We start from the raw sequence: 20,433 nt of genomic DNA, 5'->3' as shown, positions 1-20,433 counted from the left end.
CTTTCAGGGCCCAAATTCTTTTTTTTTTTTTTTTTTTCTGTCTGATACTAAGACTCGAACTTTTGTTCACTGGCTGGCACTCTATTACCTAGCCACACCTCCAAACCTGCTCAGAGTCTAAATTCTTAAGGATTAAATTAAACAAAAGCAAATCAACTCAGTTACACTGCAAGCTCTGAAAAAGGAACCAGCTCATATTTGCAGTATGAGTTGCCTGCTTCCCAAGAGGCATGACCTACTTGGTGTAGTAATAAAAGATAGAAAGAAGCCAGGTGCCAGTGGCTCACGCCTGTAATCCTAGCTACTAAGGAGGCTGAATCTGAGGATCACAGTTCAAAGCCAGCCCAGGCAGGAAAAAGTCCTGAGACTCTTACCTCCACTAAAGTGGCACTGTGGCTCAAGGAACTGTGGCCTTGAGCAGAGGAACTCAAAGACAGTGCCCAGGCCTAGAGTTTAAGCCCCATAACCAACAAAAAAAAAGGAAAGATTTGCAAAATTTAAATGTTTTCTATTAAAACTCATCAAAAATCTATAAATTAAGATATCTGACTTTAGTCCTGAAAGTGTTCAATCTAAAACCAACTTTCTCGGTTTATTGTAAAATGGTACTACAACTCAACAAAATAATTCTGCAGTTAGTGGGGTTTATAATCACATGCAGCAAGATTAAAGTTATGAGTATTTAAAGCAAGGACTAACACATTATGCTTCCAGGAAGAATATTTAATAAATTAATTTGTTTGTTAGTTAATATAGGTAAATAAGTATATTTCTACATGTTTCCAGCCTTTTAATCTGACTTAGCTGTAAATGGAAGAAAAAGATCCTTGTGTTCTTTTCATGGTTACACTTATATAAAACACTGAAGTAGCTAGGCACTGGTAGCTCACGCCTGTAAACCCAGCATCTCAGGAGGCTGAGCTCTGAAGATCACTGTTCAAAGCCAGCTAGACAGTAAAGTCTGTGAGACTCTTATCTCCAGTTACCACAAGAAAACCAGAAGTGGCTCTGTGGCTCAAAGTAGCAGAGCACTATTCTTGAGCAGAAGAGCTGAGACAATACCCAGGCTCTGAGCTCAAGCCCTATAACCGACAAAAAATAAAATAAAGCTAAATTTAGTTATATTACATATACCCTTTTAATCACTCCATTTGAAACGTAAAATAATCTTGTTTATAGGATTTTTCAGTAATTTGGGGACATTTTATTAAAGCTATTATTTCTCTTGCTATTAAAAAACAATTTAAAAATATGCATGCACTTACTATGTAAACAGACTATTAAAACATGAAATTGGGAAGATGTAGTGGGGTTGTTTTTGGTTTGTCATGGGGTTTGAACTTTAGGTCTGAATACTTCCCTGAGCTCTTTCATCTTTCACTCTACCACTTTGAGGCCACAGCACCACTTCCAGTTTTCCTATGAGACATGAGTCTCATAGGAACTTTTCAGCCCAGGCTGGCTTTGAACTATGATCCTCAGACTTTAGCCTCCTGAGTAGCTAGGATTACAGGCAGAAGCCACCGGCACTCAGCTGACATCATTCTTTAATAATAATTAATATGTATAATATCTGGGTGATAAAATTACTAAAATATAATTTAAAAAATAAATCTCAGGAGGGGGATGTAGCTCACTGGTGGGGTGCTTGCCTACCACATTCAAATCCCTGGGTTCAATACCTAGCACTGCAAAAATAAATTCACCCGGACAGGCTCTGGTGGCTCATGCCTATAATCCTAGCTATTCAGGAGGCTGAGATCTGAGGATCTCAGTTCAAAGCCAGCCCAGGCAGGAAAGTCTGTGAGACTCTTATCTCCAATAAACCACTAGAAAACCAGAAGTGGCGCTGTAGCTCAAGCAGTAGAGTGCTCACCTTGAGCTGAAGAGTGCAGGGACAGCGCCCAAGTGCAGAGTTCAAGCCCTACCACCCACAAAAAAAAAAAAAAAAAAAAAATTAAAATCATCTGAAGGGAAAAAACTTTAGTGCCTACTGATCCATATCAATGCTGAAGTATCAGGAACAGAATCAAATTACAATTTGTGAAAATAAATGCTAAGGTAGACTAAACAGGAGCCATTTAGAAAAGCCATTCAGAACAGTAATCTAGATTTTAATCAACAAACTATCTACATAGAAATCAATCATCTGAAGAAATGAAACTCTGATATATCTCCTATCCTGGTATGTCCAGTGATCTTCATTCTGACTAAATTCCAGATAGATGCAAATGAGCAATGTGAAGGCCCTTGTAGAGTAACACAGAATATTTAGGTACTGGTACTGACCGGCTCAGAGTCATAGCAATAATCATCCCAGCTCTGTCTGAGGGGTTTCTTTGTTATCTGAAAGTAAGGCAGATTAGTGAGGGAGAAGTTACTAGGCAGGTAACTGTGACTGTATTTCTCTATTAGATGTAGTGTGCAGGCAGCACTGCAGTTATCCAAAAAGGAGTTATTTTGCATAGCAGCAAAAAACAGTAAGAACTTAATAACCATTCAGATTCTGGGAGATTGTAGTTTTCAGTTCAACAAAAACATGTCATTGTCCAGTGAATCTGATATTTATATTAACTACTTAATTCTATGTACTACTAACACTGGCATTATGACAAGAGTATGTCATGGCCACTGATGACAAGCAGATCCAAGAAGACAAGCCAACTCTGGATTTTACCTATTACTAACAATTTTCATCTCATTAACAGGTGAATAATGTTTTGTTAAAAAGAAAATACTGAAGTCAGGTTGCGGTGGCTCACACCTGTAATCCTAGCTACTCAGGAGGCTGAGAGCTGAGGATCGAAGTTCAAAGCCAGCCTGGGCCGGAAAGTCCGAGAAACTCTTATCTCCAATAAACCACCAGAAAACCGGAAGTGGTGCTGTGGCTTAAGTGGTAAAGCTCTAGCCTTGAGCTTAAGAGCTGAGGGACAGTGTTCAGGCCTAGAGTTTAAGCCCCATGATTGACAAAAAAAAAGAAAAGAGAAGAAAAGAAAATACTGAATCACCCAGAACTGAATTAGTCATTTTTTTTTTTTTAAAATCTACTTAGTTCTATCCAGGAAAAGTGACTAATATTAAGTCAGAAAGTAATGTATTAAGTAACTTTTAAGTTCTTGATATATTAATAAAAGATAAAACAGTTTAAATTAATATCAACTTTAAAAATTAAGATATCAGGGGCTGGGAAGGTGGCTCAGTGGTAGAGCACTTGCCTTGCATGCATGAGGCCCTGGGTTCGATTCCTCAGCACCACATAAGCAAAAAGAAAAAAGCCAGAAATGGCGCTGTGGCTCAAGTGGTAGAGCGCTAGCCTTGAGATGAAGAGCTGAGGGACAGTGCCCAGGCCCAGAGTTCAGGCCCCACGACAGGACCCAAAAAAAAAAAAAAAAAAAAAAAAAATTTAAGATATCAGATATCCAGGGAAAAGGTGCAAGGTGTTAATTTCATCATCCTAAATAAGTACTAATTACTGGGCATAACCTCAAAATGTCAATTAATTTCAAAATCTTCATAATAAGCCGGAAGTGGTGCTGTGGCTCAGTGGTAGAGCACTAGCCTTGAGCTGAAAGAGCTGAGGAACAGTACCCAGAGTTCAGGCCCCACAACTGTCAAAAATAAATAAATAAATAAACCAACAAAATCTTCATAAGGACTTTTGCAATTGCTTTAAACGATCTTTTTTCCATAGACACAAAACAATAAGGCAATCTATTATTTTAATGATTCATTAATTTTAAAATTTTGTTAATCTGAAGAATTAGAGAATTCAAGATTATGGAAACTTGAGAATCACTGTTTTGGAGACTTAGGACTGAGTTTTGGGTTTCAAGGAAAGAATCATATTCTCTAATCATTTGCCATTAAGGAATTTCATATTGAAGGTTTAGGGGAAGGTTTATTAAATTATGCACAGACTTTAAGTATCATAGTATCATGCAAAGACATGCATTACACTACAAAACATGCAAATCAGGTTTCCAGCCATGGGATAAACTTTAGTATTAGCAACATTTAACAGGAAAATCACTCTGGAATGAACATACCACTTTCTGATATAGAAGTACCAGTAAATGGGTTATTACTTTCTTAAAGAATTTCACAGGAAGTAAAGCTGCAGCTCAAAGGGATAGAGTGATAGGGTTGAGCCAAAAAACACAGAGGCAGTGCCCAGGCCCTGAGTTCAGCCCTATGACCCACCAAAGAAAAAAATAAAAAAGAATTTCACAAAATACAAGAATATACGGCCAGGCACCAGTGGCTCACACCTGTCATCCTAACTACTCAGGAGACTGAGATCCGAGGATTTCGGTTCAAAGCCAGCCCAGGCAGGAAAATCCGTGAGATTCTTATCTCCAATAAACCACCAGAAAACCGGAAGTGGTGCTGTGGCTCAAGTGGTAGAGCACTAGCCTTGAGCTGAAGAGCTGAGGGACAGCGTTCAGGCCTAGAGTTCAAGCCCCATGACCAACAAAAAAAAAAAAGAATATATGTAGCAATTCTTTTAATATTTAAATGAAGGTGATAATCTATAATTTGAAAAATACATTAAATTATTAGATTTCATGTAGAAAAATACAAGTTGATATCCATTACCATAATTATGCACACACTAGAAAAAAATACCTTTTTCAAGAACCAAAATTTATGCCCTACATTTTGAAATGCTTTTCAAGAAATCTCACCTGGTTGAGATAATGATATTCCTCAGGTTGTTTAAGATGGAATGCTAACCTCTCTTCTTCACTTGCTCCTGCCAGGAGGTAATAGAATACATGATAGTTCCTATTGGGGAAAAAAATAGTATAGCTTTATAGTGAGCATGACTTATGGTAGGGCATTTAATGAGCCAAAAAAAAAAAAAGCACTAGCTTTGCTTATCTTAATACAAATGTGATAAATTCAGTATTTAAGTGTGCCAAATAGTGAAATTTTAGATGCAGAATACAAAAGAGGAATGAGAGTGCAATGACCAAATTAGAAGTTTTTGAAAATTTGTCAGGATCAACTTTTATAAGAACTCTGAAAACTGGGGCTGGGAAGGTGGCTCAGTGGTAGAGCACTTGCCTTGCATGCCTGAGGCCCTGAGTTCGATTCCTCAGTACCACATAAGCAAAAAGAAAAAAGCCGGAAGTGGCGCTGTGGCTCAAGTGGTAGAGCGCTTGCCTTGAGCTGAAGAGCTGAGGGACAGCGCCCAGGCCCAGAGTTCAGGCCCACAACTGGACAAAAAAAAAAAAAGAACTCTGAAAACTAATCAAAGCTTGAAGCAATCTTGGGTGTATTTACCAACTACGTCTAACACAAAAGAGGATGTACACCTGCTGAAGTCATATGGAGCATTATTACACTACAAATGCAAAGGAACTAAAATCACATAATGCTTTAAACTGAAACCAATTAAAAATTAAACACCAGTAACAACAGATTTTTACAAAGTTTACAGATACGTGACAATTCAATAACACATTAGTAAATAACCAATCATGAGTGAAAAACATAAGATAGGAAATTAGAAAATATTTGGAGATGCACAAAAACACTTGGTTCCAGAACACCATTAGTCAAAAAAAAAAAAAAAAAAAGAATCTGAAAATGCTCAAGACCCTTGTATAAAACAGCACAGTATTTGCATATAGTTTTTGTACATTTCCACATATACTTTAAATTATCTCTACACTATTTACAATACCTAACCATATGTGTGTGTGTGTGTGTGTGTGTGTGTGTGTGTGTGTGTGTGTGTGTGTGTGTGATAATAATAGTTGTTACTGTATTATTTAGGTAACAATGATCAGAAAAAACTATATATGCTCAGCATATTTTCCCCAAAATATTTTTTTATTGTAACAATATTGTACAAAGGGGTTACAGTTACATGTGCAAGGTAATGAGTACATTTCTTATCCAGCATTGTTGTCTCCTCCTTTGTTTTTCCCCTACCATCCCTTCCCTCCCACTTCCTCAGCTACACCCTCCACTCCCCTCCCCCAAATATTTTTGATATGAGATTGGTTGAATCTATGGTTCAGAAGCTACAAATGCAGAGATACAAAACAGGGGCACAGCTGAAGCAGTGTTTGAAAGACTTTGTAACTGCAAACAAATATTTCAAAAGAAAGCTCTATCTATAACCTAAGCATCTACCATAAGAAACTAGAAAGGGAGGCAGGTGCCAGTGGACCACACCTGTAATACCAGCTATTCAGAAAGTTGAGATCTGAGGATCACCTTTCAAAGCCAACTTGGTCAGGAAAGTCCAAACTGAGACTCTTATCTCCAATGAACCAACAGAAAACCAGAACTAGCACTGTAGCTCTAAGTGGTGAACACTAGCCTGGAGTAAGAGAGGTCAGGACAAGCACCAGGCACTGAGTGCAAGCCCCATGACCAACAGAAAGAAACCTAAAGCAAGCAGAAGGAAGGAAATAATAAGTATTAGGGAAAAGAAATAGGGAATAGGAGAAGTAATGAAAACCAAAATTAATTATTTTGAAAAGAGGTAGGCCAGGCTGGCGGCATGGTTCAAATTGTAACCCTCAGCACCACCGAGAAAAAGGAGGAGGTGGGTAAATATCAGGCATGGATTACCTGACAGTAATCCCAGGTAGAGATTAGGAGACAGAGATCAGGAAAACAGTGACTCAATGGAAGCCCAATCTACTTAATTTCAACCAACAAGATAGAAGTGGTAATTAGAGCTACACAGGAAGCATAGGTAGAACACGGGGGACAGGGACGGACGGACAGACAGACAGACACACAGACACACACGTGAGTGCGCGCGCACGCGCACACACACACACACACACACTCGCGTGCACAACACATGATAGAGGGAGGAGGAAGGAGGAAGGAAGGAAGGATGAAGATGAAAGGGAGAAGATATTGTTAGCCAGTAATTACTAAGACTTTTATTATATGAAAATCACGAATATCATCTTATAAATGTTAATTTCATGTTATCTTCTAAAGAACTCTAGGGTACTTTTCTATCTGTAAGATTGAAGGGGGGCTGGGAAGGTGGCTCAGTTGTAGAGTGCTTGGCCTTGCATGCCTGAGGCCCTAGGTTCGATTCCTCAGCACCACATAAGCAAAAAGAAAAAAGCCAGAAGTGGCGCTGTGGCTCAAGTGATAGAGTGCTAGTCTTGAGCTGAAGAGCTGAGGGACAGCACCCAGGCCCAGAGTTCAGGCCTCAGGACTGGACCACTCCCCCCCCCGCCCAAAAAAAAAAAAAGATTGAAGGAAATACCTAAAAAACAGATAGATGAGTGAGACCCCAAGAAATATTCAAGATTTACATGTAGATCTGCTTGACTTCAACTTTGGCTCTACTTTATATTTCACTGATGAAGCAAACAAATAATTTACCCCTTGATATCAGGTTTCTTCATCTGAAGACTATCACATTTATTATCTCTCAAGCACTGAATACCGCAAATACTATAAAGGCCCAAGAAAACATTGTTCACAAATAGTAAGATAGTGCTTGAGAAATGGTGGAGTTTTTTGTTGTTGTTGTTGTCAGTTGTAGGGATTGAACTCAGGGCCTGAGCACTGTCCTTGAGCCTCTTTGTGATTAAGGGTAGCACTCTACCACTTGAGCCACAGTGCCACTTCAGTTTTTGAGTGGTTAATTGGAGATAAGAGTCTCATAGGGACTTTTCTGCCCAGGCTGGCTTCAAACCACATCCTAAGATCTCAGCTGCCTAAGTAGATAGGATTACAGGTGTGAACCACCATGTGCCTGGCTAGCAATGGTGTTCTTTTTCTTTTTTTTTCCTGGTCCTGGGCCTGAACTCTGGGCCTAGGGGCTGTCCCTCAGCTCTTCAGCTCAAAGCTAGTGCTCTACCACTTAAGCCACAGCACCACTTCCGGCTTTTTCAGCTTATGTGGTGCTAAGGAATTGAACCCAGGGCCTCATGCATGCAAGGCAAGCGCTCTACCACTGAGTCACCTTTCCAGCCCCAGAAATGGTGTTCTTGATCTCATAGTTTGCTTAGAACTTAGAAAAGCCAGTTTTACTACCCAATAAAAAAGAACTTCTTAATAGCTCTGAAAAACTGCAGGATGAAAAAGTGAATTAAGGGTCACAGTCAATCTGCAAGAAACTCAAGTTAACTTTATTTTTTAGACAAATAAAAGTAAGTACCGTTCATTATGCTCTTGATAAACAAGTCTGGACTTCTCCAGCAGATATTTTTCAACATAGGCACTAGAAGAAAAATAAAATTAGTTGATATAAACAATAAAGTTTAACATAGAACAGTCTTATTTATTTAGATGGCACAGAAATATAAAGAACACTCTCCCACTAGACACTGATGGCTCACAAATGTTATGCCAGCTATTCTGGAGACAGAGGAGCCTCCTTTTAGGGGAAAAAAAAAATCTTTCTACTTCTGAAGTTACTACCCTAGAAAGTTTGTTACAATAATAGAAAGTTGACTGACAGTATTCAAAGTCAATCAAGTAAGGCAGAAAATAATCAGAAATAAAGAAATGCTTTAAATTCTTATAGATATTATATACTTAGAAAAAGAAAAACAAGCTGGGGGAGGGGGATACTGGTGGATCACACCTATAATCCTAGCTACTCAGGAGATTGAGATATGAGGATCTAGAGTCAAAGCCATCTAGGGCAAGAAAATCGGTGAGACTCTTATCTCCAATTAACCACCCGAAAACCAAAAATGACACTGTGGCTTAAAGTGGTAGAGCACAAGCATTCAGCAAGAGCTCAGAGACAGTGCCTACATCTTGAGTTCAAGCCCCACTACCAACAAAAAAAAAAAAATTATTTTTAAAAGAGAGAAAGATAATAGTAAAAATAATAAAAACAGAAAGTTAACTAGATATGAGATTACTAAAAACATTACTGTTCAGCTGGGTATAGTGGCTTATGCCTGAAATCGCAACTACAGAGATTGTGTGGATCATATTTCAAGCCTACCACACACAAAGTACTATTAAGAACCTATCTCAGGGGTGGGAATGTGGCTTAGTGGTACAGTGCTTGCCTAGCATGCATGAAGCCCTGGGTTGGATTCCTCAGTACCACAGAATCAGAAAAGGCCCGAAATGGTGCTGTGGCTCAAGTGGTAGAATGCTAACCTTGAACAAAAGAAGCTCTGAGACAGTGCCCAGGACCTGAGTTCAAGCCCCAGAACTGGCACGCGCGCGCGCGCGCATGCACACACACACACGCGCGCGCGCGCGCAAGACCCTATCTCAATGGGGCACTCCAGTGCCCTCAGCGTCAAAGGAGCCATAGGCAGAAGGATTGAGGTTCAGGTTGGCCCTAAACAAAAACACAAGACCTTATCTGAAAAATAACTAAAGCAAAAAGGCTGGAGCCTTGGCTCCAGTGGCAGAGCTGCCTAGCAAGTATATGGCCCTACATTCAAACCACAATACAACCAAAAAGAGAGAGAGAAAAAAAGATCAACAGCATGCATATATACAAATAATATACAATCAGAAGATATAATGCGAAAAAAATTACTTATTAAAAAATAGTAAAGAGCCGGGCGCTGGTGGCTCATGCCTGTAATCCTAGCTATGCAGGAGGCTGCGATCTGAGGATCACAGTTCAAAGCCAGCCCGGGAGGGAAAAGCCCGTGAGTCTTTTATCTCCAATGAACCACCAGAAAACCGGAAGTGGCGCTGTGGCTCAAGTGACAGAGTGCTCGCCTTGAGCTGAAGGGTTGAGGGACAGTGCCCAGGCCCAGAGTTCAAGCCCCACAACCGACCAAAACCTAAAAAAATAGTAAAATATTTAAACTCAACCAGAAATAAGGAACAACCATGGGTACAATTATCTCTAAAACAACAGTAATTTTAACATTAGTGAAAAGCAATCAAGCCATAGGGAGATAGAAAAGAACCTTAAGTATACAGTGTTAGGCTAAAGAATCCTGTCTGGAAAGATTCCATATGATTCCAATCATATACTAGAAAAGGCAAAACTATAGAAACAATAAAAAGATTGGGCGCTATCAAGGCAGGAATTGCTGAATAAGCAGAGCAGCAAGGCTTTTTAGGACCAGGAAACCATTCTGTATGGTGATATACATGGTCCTACACATCTGTCAAAACATACACAATGTACAACACAAAATGACACTGGTACCAACCCACCAACTTCAGAATTAACAACACTGTATCAATATTGGGCCATAAATTCTATAAAAAGTATGCAAGATGGTTATGATAGAAAAAATTATGGTGGATGAAAAAGTTAGAAATATCTGGGTGACTTCCCATTTATTTTTGCTATGAATCTAAAATTTCTCTTAAAGTCTTTAGTTTTTTTTAAAGCTATAGATAATGTTGCTGACACAATCAGGAGACTTATCGTAGACTACATAAGAATATTTTAACAAAATGAAAGTTCTTGATTTTAACAACAGTAATATGGAGATGTTATTGCTTTAGGAAATATAGTACTATTAAGAGTGCCAAGTTATATATTCAACATACTTGAAAACAATTCAAAAAAACAAATGTATGATGTAATATATAGAAATGACAGCAATTGTTAACAACAATAAATCTAAGTTGAGAGCATATGAGAGTTACTTTTCTGAGATTTCAATCTCTCCCGCTACAAAAACAGTGAGAGGAAAAAAATCATAAAGAAGACATCAATATTACAGCTCATAACTTACAAAAGGGAAATAACAAAAATAAAAATATGTTCTAAGCCTACTGCTACTTAGTATCAGAACTTACCCAAGCACTGTGCCTGTTTCCTGGTAATTGACTTGAATAAACTTGCCAAAACGACTTGAATTGTTATTATGAGCTGTCTTTGCATTTCCAAAGGCCTGACAAAATAAACATCAATTTTTTTAATGAATTTAAGCAATGCTTAGGTCAGTTCTAAGAGTCAAAATGCTAGAGACAAAAAAGAAAGGGAATTGCTACTATGTTTAGATTTATATTCATAGTTCAGATAAAATAAATGAAAGCAATTAGTAGTTGCTAAAAGATCAAGATTTTACTTTACTATTCAATAAAATAATAAAATAAAATAATTTAAACTTAATGTTTATTAATGTTCAGATTTCTCTTTCAAATCATACTAGAACCAGCAGAATATTTTCATGAATTTAATTATATTTATTTATTTATTGGGGGGGAGGTGGTCAGTCAGTTGTGGGGCTTGAAAGGCCTGGGAGCTGTCCCCAAGCTCTTCAAGGATAGTGTCCTACCACTTTGAGCCACAGTACCACTTCTAATTTTCTGGTGATTATTTGGAGATAGAGTCTCACAGACTTTCCTGCCCAGGCTAGCCTCAAACTGTGATCCTCAGATCTCAGCCACCTGAGTAACTAGGGTTGCAGGTATGAGCATCTAGCTCAGCTATACATTTTTTTAAATCTTTCATTACATCCTCTTTTATTTATAATTTTTTTTATTGTAAAGGTGATGTACAGAGAGGTTACAGTTACATAAGTCAGGTACTAAATAAGTACATTTCTTTTTAAATTTTTTTTCTATTGTAAAGATGCTTTACATTTTAAATGGATACATTTGCTTGTAAGTTCTAGCTTGCAAGCAAAAAAGCCACTGGCCTAATATTCACAATATATTTGAAGAGAGAGAAAAAAAAAGAAACAATTACTGTGGTTTTTTCCTATTCATGATATCATGAGAATGACATATATCTGTCTTAACTACAGAAACCTAAACAAGCCATTTACTCAACATCTCCTAAATGTAAAGCATGTGTATGCTAAACTGTACTGTGCAGAAGGCACATACATGGACTGACAAATATTCAAAGATAAACTTAACGGATGCCCTAACCCTACATTTCTATTCCAGTCACTACTAGAGTGCTACTGTGAGTGAAAAGCCAAGAGATAGGCATGAGGTCCTGAGTTCAAATCCTGATATTGGCACAAAAATAAATAAATACACATATACACAGATAAATTTTTAAAAATTGGCCAGGCACCAGTGGCTTGTATCTGTAATCCTAGCTACCCAGAAGGCTGAGATCTGAGGATCATGGTTCAAAGCAAGCCTGGGCAGGAAAGTTCGTGAGACTCATTATCTCCAATTAACTACCAGAAAACCAGAAATGGCGTTGTGGCTCAAGTGATAGAGTGCTCTCCTTTGAGCTGAAGAGCTCAGGGATAGCACCCAGGCCCAGAGATAAAGCCCCACAACCGACAAAAAAAAAGTCTTTCAAGAAAAGGTGCTGAAACAAATGGATATTCACAGGCAACAGTGGGCCCATACTTCACACCATATTCACTCAAAACTGGACTTGAAATGGACCACAGTCTCAAATGCAAACTCTAAAATTATAAAAGAAGAAAAATCTTTGTTTTCATGGGTTAGATAAGGTTTTGTAAAATGTAACACTGAAGGTATAATTCATAACAGAAAAAAAACAGAATTGGGCTATAAATTAAAATTCTGCTCTTCAAAAGACAATGTTAAGAAAGAATTAAACATGGAGAAAATGTATACAAAATATTTTCGTGGTATTCTGTATCACATCAAAAAATGTGCATCCAGCAGTCACAAAAGAACTGACAAAACCCAGCAACTGGGATGGGATATAGCTCAGTGACAGATTACTGAGTATTTAGTATGCAGGCCTTGGGCACAAAAAGAAAAAGAAAGAATAAAAGAGAAAGAAAACAGCTAGGCATAATAAATGTCTCTAATACCAGCACTCAGGAGGCTGAGGCAGAAGAAATTGTGAATTTAAGGCCAGCTGAACTAACTGGAGAGAACCTGTCTCAAATAAATGTAACCTGGGAGCTGGTGGCTCACACTTGTAATCCTTGGTACTCAGGGGGCTAAGAGCTAAGAATTGTGGCTCGAAGCCAGCCTGGGCAGGAAAGTCCATGAGTCTGTCATCTTCAATTAACCACCAGAAAACCAGAAGTGCTGTAACTCAAGCAGTAGAGCACTAGCCTTGAGCAAAAGAGCTCAGAGACAACACCCAGGCCCCGAGTTTAAGCCCCACCACCAACAAATTTTTTTAAAAAATCAAACAAAAGCTGGATGCTGGTGGCTCATGCCTATAATCCTAACTACTCAGGAGGCTGATAACTGAGGATGGCAGTTCAAAGCTGGCCCCAGCAGGAAACTCAGTAGAAAACTCAGTGAGTCTCTCTTTTTTTTTTCTTCCCTTCAGTCAGTGGGGCTTGAACTCTGGGCCTGGGCACTGTCCTTGAGCTCTTCAGCTCAAGGCTAATACTCTACCACTGGAGCCACAACACCACTTATGGCTTTTTCTGTTTATGTGGTGCTAAGGAATCAAACACAGCGCCTCATGCATGCGAGGCAAACACTCTACCAGTGAGCCACCTTCCCAACCCCCACCCCCTCGCCCCCCATGAGTCTCTTATTTCCAATAGGCTACTCAGAAAAAGCTAGAAGTGACGCAGTGTTTCAAGTGGTAGAGCACTAGCCTTGGACACAAAGAGATTCAGAGACAGTACCCAGGCCCTGGGACCAAAAATAAATAAATAAAAATAAAGCCTGGAACCGATGATTCTACATCTGTAATTCTAGCTATTCAGAAAACTGAGACCTGGGGAGCACGATTTGAACCAGCCTGGGCAGATATATCCAAAAGTTTCTTATCTCCAATAAACCACCAAAAAGCCAGAATCAAACCTGTGGCTCTAGTGGTAGAACCTTTAGGGGAAAAAAATCTAAAGAACAGTGTCCAGGCCCTCAGTTCAAGCCCCAGTACCAGCACAGCCTGGTGCTGTCCCTCAGCTCTTCAGCTGAAGGCTAGGGCTCTACCACTTGAGCCACAGCACCAATTCTGATTTTCTGGTGGTTAATTGGAGATAAGAGTCTCATGGACTCTCCTGCCGGGACTGGCTTTGAACTGTGATCCTCAGACTTCAGCCTCCTGAGTAGCTAGGATTACAGGCAAGAGCCACAAGCCCCAGCTAAAAAATAAAATTTTTTTTAAATAAAAACTTGGGCAATAAATTTGGGCAGACACTTCACCACAAAAGATATACAGATAACAAACCGTATAATAGAATGCTATCTAGACCCAAAGTGAGATCCTGCCACATACATATCAAGATAACTAAAACTGAACGAATGACTGTGTCAAGGAGATGAAGTCAGTGGGAACTGTCAGACATTGCTAGTGAGAATATTAAAACATTTAGATAATTATCACTTGTGAAAAGATAAACAGTCCCATATATACCTATTCTATGAGAGTAAACACATCAGTAATTTACTGAAAGCATGTGTCTACCTCAAGACTAGTAGACAATTTATGTGTTATAGTCAAAAACTGAAAGTAAGTCCACACATCCATTAGAGAATGAGTAAAGAAACTGGTACACAATAAAATAATACACCCTTAGCAATAGTCAATTATTGACAAATGCAACAATTATTGGCAATGTCAAAATAAGAAAAACCAAACACAAAAGAGTATACACTATATGATTCAATTTATATAAAACTGTAAAGATAAAAAAAAAATCTGCAATGACAGAAAGCACTTAAGTGGTTTCTTGTATATGTGTGAAGCTGTAAGGTAGGGATAACAGAAAAATAAGCAGAAACTTTTAGGATGATGACTATGATGCTTATTATTTTGACTGTGGAAGTTGTTTCATGGTGTAGACACATATCAAAATTTATCATAATGTACACCTTAAATATGTTGAGTCAGTTTGCCAGGCACCAGCAGCTCACACCTGTAATCCTAACTACTTAGAAGGCTGAGATGAGGGTCAGAGTTCAAAGCAAGCATGGGCAGGAAGTCTCTGAGACTCTTCTCTCCAATTAAACACACACACACAAAGCCAGAAGCGCACCTTGAGCACAAAAGCTTAGGGACAGCGCCCAAACCCTTGAGTTCAAGTCCCAGGAATGGCACCAAAAAAAAAAAAAACCTCACATCAATAACCTCTCTTACTTTACAATACAAACGAAGAATGTCAGTTCAGGTGCACAGGTTAAGGCCACAGAAATAAAAATATCAGCAGGAAGCCACGTGCTGGTGACTCATGTTTATAATTCTAGTTTCTCAGGAGGCTGAGATCTGAGGATCACAGTTCAAAAGCCAGCTCAGGCAGTAAAGTCTGTGAGATTCTTATCTCCAATAAACCACTCAGAAAACAGGAAGTGGCCCTATGGCTCAAGTGGTAGAGTGCTAGTCTTGAGCTGAAGAGCACAGGGACAGAACCTGGGCCCAGAGTTCAAGCCCCATGACCAACAAAAATTAATGTATATCAGCAGCAATACTTTCCCCAATCTAGTTCCACAACCCAATTATAGCCAGGACTCCTGCTGCGTCACTTACTAAGGGGACAACTGATCCTGTCCAGTCTCTTCCTATATCACTAATGACACAAAGCAATGGTTTTTTGTTGTTTCTTTTGGAGGGGAGGGTTGTCAGTCATGGGCTTGAACTCTGGGCCTGAGCCGCTTTAGCCACAGCGCCACTTTCAGTCTTCTGGTGGTTTATTGGAGATAAAGAGTTTCACAGCCTTTCTTGCCAGGGCTGGCCTTGAACGGTGATCCTCAGACCTCAGCCTCCTGAGTAGCTAGGATTACAGGCGTGAGCCACTGGGACACCCGGTTATCTAATTTTTGTGTAGTAACTTTAAAAAATAATAAACAGGCCAGGCTCTGGTGGCCAGCTTGTAATCCTAATTCCTCAGGAGGCTGAGATCTGAGGATCATGGTTCAAAGCCAGCCCGGGCAGGAAAGACCCTTATCTCCAATAAACCACTAAAAAACTGGAAGTGGCGCTGTGGCTCAAGTGGTAGAGCACTCACCTTGAGCTGAAGAGCACTGGGACAGTGCCCAGGCCCAGAGTCCAAGCCCCAGGACTAACCACAAAAAAAAAAAAAAATTACAAAACATTGCTTTTTCTACTTTGCCAATGTCCAGTTTCCCATGGTAACTAAAAGGGTCTAAACTTCTATAGAATTTTAGTATACTTTTATTTCACCTTTTCACATGAAACAATAACTTAAGATATGTTTAAACTGGGCGCCAGTGGCTCAAACTTGTAATCCTAGCTACGCAGGAGGCTGAGATCTGAGGATCACAGTTCAAAGCCAGCCCGGGCAAGAAAGTCTGTAAGACTCCTATCTCCAATAAACCACAAGAAAACCGAAAGTGGTGCTGTGGCTCAAGTGGTAGAGCACTCACCTTGAGCTGAAGAGCACAGGGATATCACCCAGGCCCAGAGTTCAAGTCCCACAACAGACAAAAGATATGTTTAAGAATAATAAAACCGTTTCTATACACTTACCTCAAGTACTGGTCCAGCTCCAAGAATAATTTGCTCTACTCCACTGGCAAATCCTTTCTGACTAAGGGCAGTAAGGTGGTGAATAAGAAAATTTGTGCTTTGAGTCTTCCCAGAACCACTCTCTCCTGAAATTACAATGCACTGATTCTTTTTGCGCTGAAGCATAGCATGATAAGCTACATCTGCCACAGCATATATGTGGGGCTCAAGTTTTCCCAATTGGTGGTTATCATACATTTTGACATATTTGGGGTTATAAATAGGAAGAAATTTGAATGGGTTAATAACTATTAGAATACTGCCAACATAGGTATAAATTTTTTCATGCTTAAAGCGACTTCGTAGGTTTTCTAAGAGAGTTTTCTCATTCAAATCAGGTAAACTACATAAATCATCGAAGTCTTTCTGTTGAGGCTGTGGAAGAAATCCCCTTTCCATCATCCTGCGGCGTTCTTCCGTCACCCGTAACCATGACTGAAGGCTACCATAATGGATTGACCCATCAAGGTTTTTCTCTCTCAGAAGAAAGCGGTAGTCATCTCCACTTATGCGATTTTCCAGAGCCATTCGAGGCCACAGCATCATTCGCTGAACTGGACAGTCTGTAGGGTTGAGTATCCATTCTTCTCCACCAAATTCCTTCACCTCTGCTAAAACATAGCATTTGCTTTTATCTAGCTGAAGCTTGTTTATGAGAGAGTCGATCACCTCAGCAGCAGTGGAGTTTTTTCTGGCAGGAACTGGACAATAAATTGTCCCTTCTGAAATTGTCCCAGGATAGATTCGTAATGTGTGTTCATTATCCTCAAAGCGTCGTCTTCCTCCATCACTTACATTCATATTGGATCCTGTCCCATCAGCATGGATAGTACAAGTTCAAGATTGTGCAAAACATTTTCTTCGCAAAAGAACTAAAACACAAAAAAGCAAAACATTTACAAATCACACTATGCATTACTTTCTAATGTAGACTAAAGGCACAGAAAACCTATTCAATTCAAGTGCAGGGGAAAACTTGTTCAAATCGAGGGAAATAAATGGGCATCACACACATAAAGCACTTTAAACCCCAAAAGATATAATAAGGAAAGCACCACTGCACATCCTATTATAGATAAAATGTTAAGAATAGAGAACAAAGAAAGAATACTGAACACTAGAACAAAAAAGTGCCACGTTACTTACAAAAACAAAACTACTGGAATACTAGCCAGCCCCATAGTCCTGAGAACCATCCACTCATTTACTGTCTACTCTCTCCCCTCTGATTTTTAATGGCACCTTTGCCATGTGGCCAATCCCCTACAGCTATCAGTGTATTCTGAAATCTGTTCCATTTGTCTACCTGTCATCTCTGCAACTATCTTAATTACCACACTTCTATAGCAAATGTTGAAATATGAAGGCCTATTTTCACTCTGTGGTATATTTTGGTTATTTATTATTAGGGAGTGAAGACTTAGCTCAGTGGAAGAACACTGGCCTAGCAAGTACAAGGTTCTGAGAGGTCCTTAGCACCATTAAAAAAAAGGAATTTTAACAGTAGTATATCAACAGCCATGGAGGGGAGAGGGGAAGGGATAGTGGAAGAAAGCCAAAGGAGTGGAAAACAATGAGTACAAGAAATATACTCATGCCAGATGCTGGTGGCTCTCGCTTGTAATCCTAGCTAGTCAGGAGGCTCAAATCTAAGGATCTCAGTTCAAAGCCAGACAGGCAGGAAAAGGAAAGTCCGTGAGACTCTTATCTCCAATTAACCACCAGAAAACCAGAAGTAGGACTGTGGCTCAAGTAGTAGAGGGATAGCCTTGAGCTGAAGAGCTCAAGGACAAAAATTCAAGCCTGACCAGCAAAAAAAGAAAGAAAGAAAGAAAGGAAGGGAGGGAGGGAGGGAGGGAGGGAGGGAGGGAGGGAGGGAGAGAGAGAGAGAGAGAGAGAAAGAAAGAAAAAAGAAAGAAAGAAAGAAAGAAAAAGAGAGAGAGAGGAAGGAAGGAAGGAAGGAAGGAAGGAAGGAAGGAAGGAAGGAAGGAAGGAAGGAAGGAAGGAAGGAAGGGAATGGAACTCTACCTTACTTATGTAACTGTAACCCCTCTGTACAGCACTTTTACAACAACAAAAAAAAGACTATCTCATTGACTCTTCCTATTCACAAACAATACATTTTTCAGTATTTCTTAATGAAAATACACTTTTTCTTTCTTTTTTTTTTTGGCCAGTACTGGGTCTTGAATTCTAGGCCTTGAACTCCAGGCCTCAAACTCCAGGCCTCATGCCTATAAGGCTTGCTTGGACTGGAGATATATCTCCAACCCAAATTCACATCTAAAGTTTCTCATTTTCATATCCTCCTTACCTTCTGTATACCTATTTAGATTTCTTTTTTTACTATCTTTAAGTAGTTATACCAAGGAGTTAATATTTAATAAGGTAGTTTATATAAATAAAATGCATCTTGATCAATATCTCAACATCCTTCCCAACCCACCACTGCTTCCATCACTTTTCTTAATCTTATAGGATATACATTGAATTTTTTTTTTTTTTTGACCAGTCCTGGGGCTTGAACTCTGGGCCTGGGTGCTGTCCCTCAGCTCTTCAGCATAAGGCTAGCACTCTACCATTTGAGCCACAGCACCACTTCTGGCTTTTTCTGCTTCTATGGTACTGAGGACTCAAACCCAGGTCTTCATGCATGCTAGGCAAGCACTCTACCACTAAACTACTATTCCCAGCCCTCCATTGAATTCTTCACTGCATTCTTCCCCCTTCTCATTATCCACCCCTCTCTCCTTGACTCCACCTACTCTTCAAGTTTCCTGATGTTTTGTTTCCTCATTCATCTCTGATAATCCTAAATATAAAATTTAATATTTTTCACACCAACATTTTAATGTTGGATTCAGACTAAATTACTCTTTAGATTATAACTGTATTTTGCATTTTCTTTAGCATGAGATGGTGTCACATGTTTAATAATTTCACTTTGCTGGTGCACTTCAGATGCAACTTTTTTCACACAAACACCTATTCCACTTGTTTCAAATATTGACATTATCACTTTACTTCTAAAGATAACAATTTTAATATTAAATAATCAGGTTCAGTTAGTTTTCCCAGTTATCTCAGAATATCTTTCATGTAATTATTCTAGTGGCATCAGGAGACTCTGTGGTAAGTGCAGAGATGCCCTGGGGTAGCAGGTTGTTAGACATAAAGCTATGTTGGTGTTCTTCTGAACCCTTAAGTACATAGCTTCATATAAGCAATCGTCTTTGGCAGCTGGCAGCAACAAAGCTACTCTCTGCAGCCAGGGGGCTATGCCCTGTACCACCACCATCCCAGGAGACATGCTGAATAACTATAATTTGATACTCAAAGAACTAAACGCAGAACCTCCTTTGCAACAGAGACCTATCCTGGCCCATCATTTTCAGCAATGAGCCCAACTCCAACAAGACATCCTCATTACCTTCAAGCAATCTCAGCTGCTATACCAGCCACTGGTCCCACTCACTGTATAGGGTTCTATAGTCCCTTTCTGAAACACATTTATCTTTTTTTGAACTCCAATGTCAGCACAGTTTTTTGTTATTGTTGTTGGGGTGGTGGAGGCGTGACGTGCGGGGATTTGTTGTTGGGTGGGTTTTTTTTAGATGGGGGAGGTGGTTGGGGAGATAATGGGATTGAACTCAGGGCCTTGTACTTGCCAGTCAAGCACTCTACCAGTTGAACCACACTTCCAGCCCCTTTTTTGCACTGGTTATTTTTGGAGTACACTGCTGTTTTATGCCTAGGGCAGGCCTTGACTCCAATCCTACTACTTGTGCTTCCCCATGTTGATGGGGATGACAGGAGCATCTTAGTTGAGAGGGAGTCTCACAATCTTTTATGCCCAGGCTGGCTTCAAACCACAATCCTTCTATCTAAACCTCCCAAGTATCTAAGATTACATGCTTGGACCACCATACGAAGCCTCTAGATGTTTTTATTAGTGTTTCATGTTGAAAAAAAAAGGTCTCAGTCTCCTGATTATCTAGGATTACAGATGTAAGCTACCAGTGCCTAGCTAGAACATGGAATTTTAAAATAAAATAAGAATACTTGGTATTTAAATTATCAAAAAGTCATGAAAAAAACGTAAGCTAAAAGTGATAAATCATTGA

General features: G+C 39.5%; 1 protein-coding gene across 8 annotated transcripts in view; it reads right to left on the bottom strand.

Moving 5' to 3' along the window:
• Window positions 1-20,433, bottom strand: part of Myo9a (myosin IXA) — a 142,427-nt gene that overhangs the window by 103,576 nt on the left and 18,418 nt on the right. For 6 of the 8 annotated variants that reach the window (XM_042697446.1, XM_042697447.1, XM_042697452.1 and 3 more), the window contains exons 2-6: window positions 16,271-17,181; window positions 10,732-10,826; window positions 8,150-8,212; window positions 4,686-4,785; window positions 2,290-2,346 (exon numbers count right to left, since the gene is read on the bottom strand). In XM_042697446.1, the coding sequence (XP_042553380.1) occupies window positions 2,290-2,346; window positions 4,686-4,785; window positions 8,150-8,212; window positions 10,732-10,826; window positions 16,271-17,110 (1,155 nt within the window). In that variant the 5' untranslated portion in view covers window positions 17,111-17,181. The remainder of the gene's footprint in view (window positions 1-2,289; window positions 2,347-4,685; window positions 4,786-8,149; window positions 8,213-10,731; window positions 10,827-16,270; window positions 17,182-20,433) is intronic. The other 2 variants (XM_042697449.1, XM_042697450.1) reach the window with 1 other exon arrangement.

This window comes from Dipodomys spectabilis, unplaced genomic scaffold, assembly GCF_019054845.1.
Source record: "Dipodomys spectabilis isolate Male_0828 unplaced genomic scaffold, ASM1905484v1 ptg000219l, whole genome shotgun sequence".
NCBI lineage: Eukaryota > Metazoa > Chordata > Mammalia > Rodentia > Heteromyidae > Dipodomys > Dipodomys spectabilis.
The sequence above is the reverse complement of the archived record's forward strand: the minus strand, read 5'-3'. Positions and strand labels throughout refer to the sequence as shown.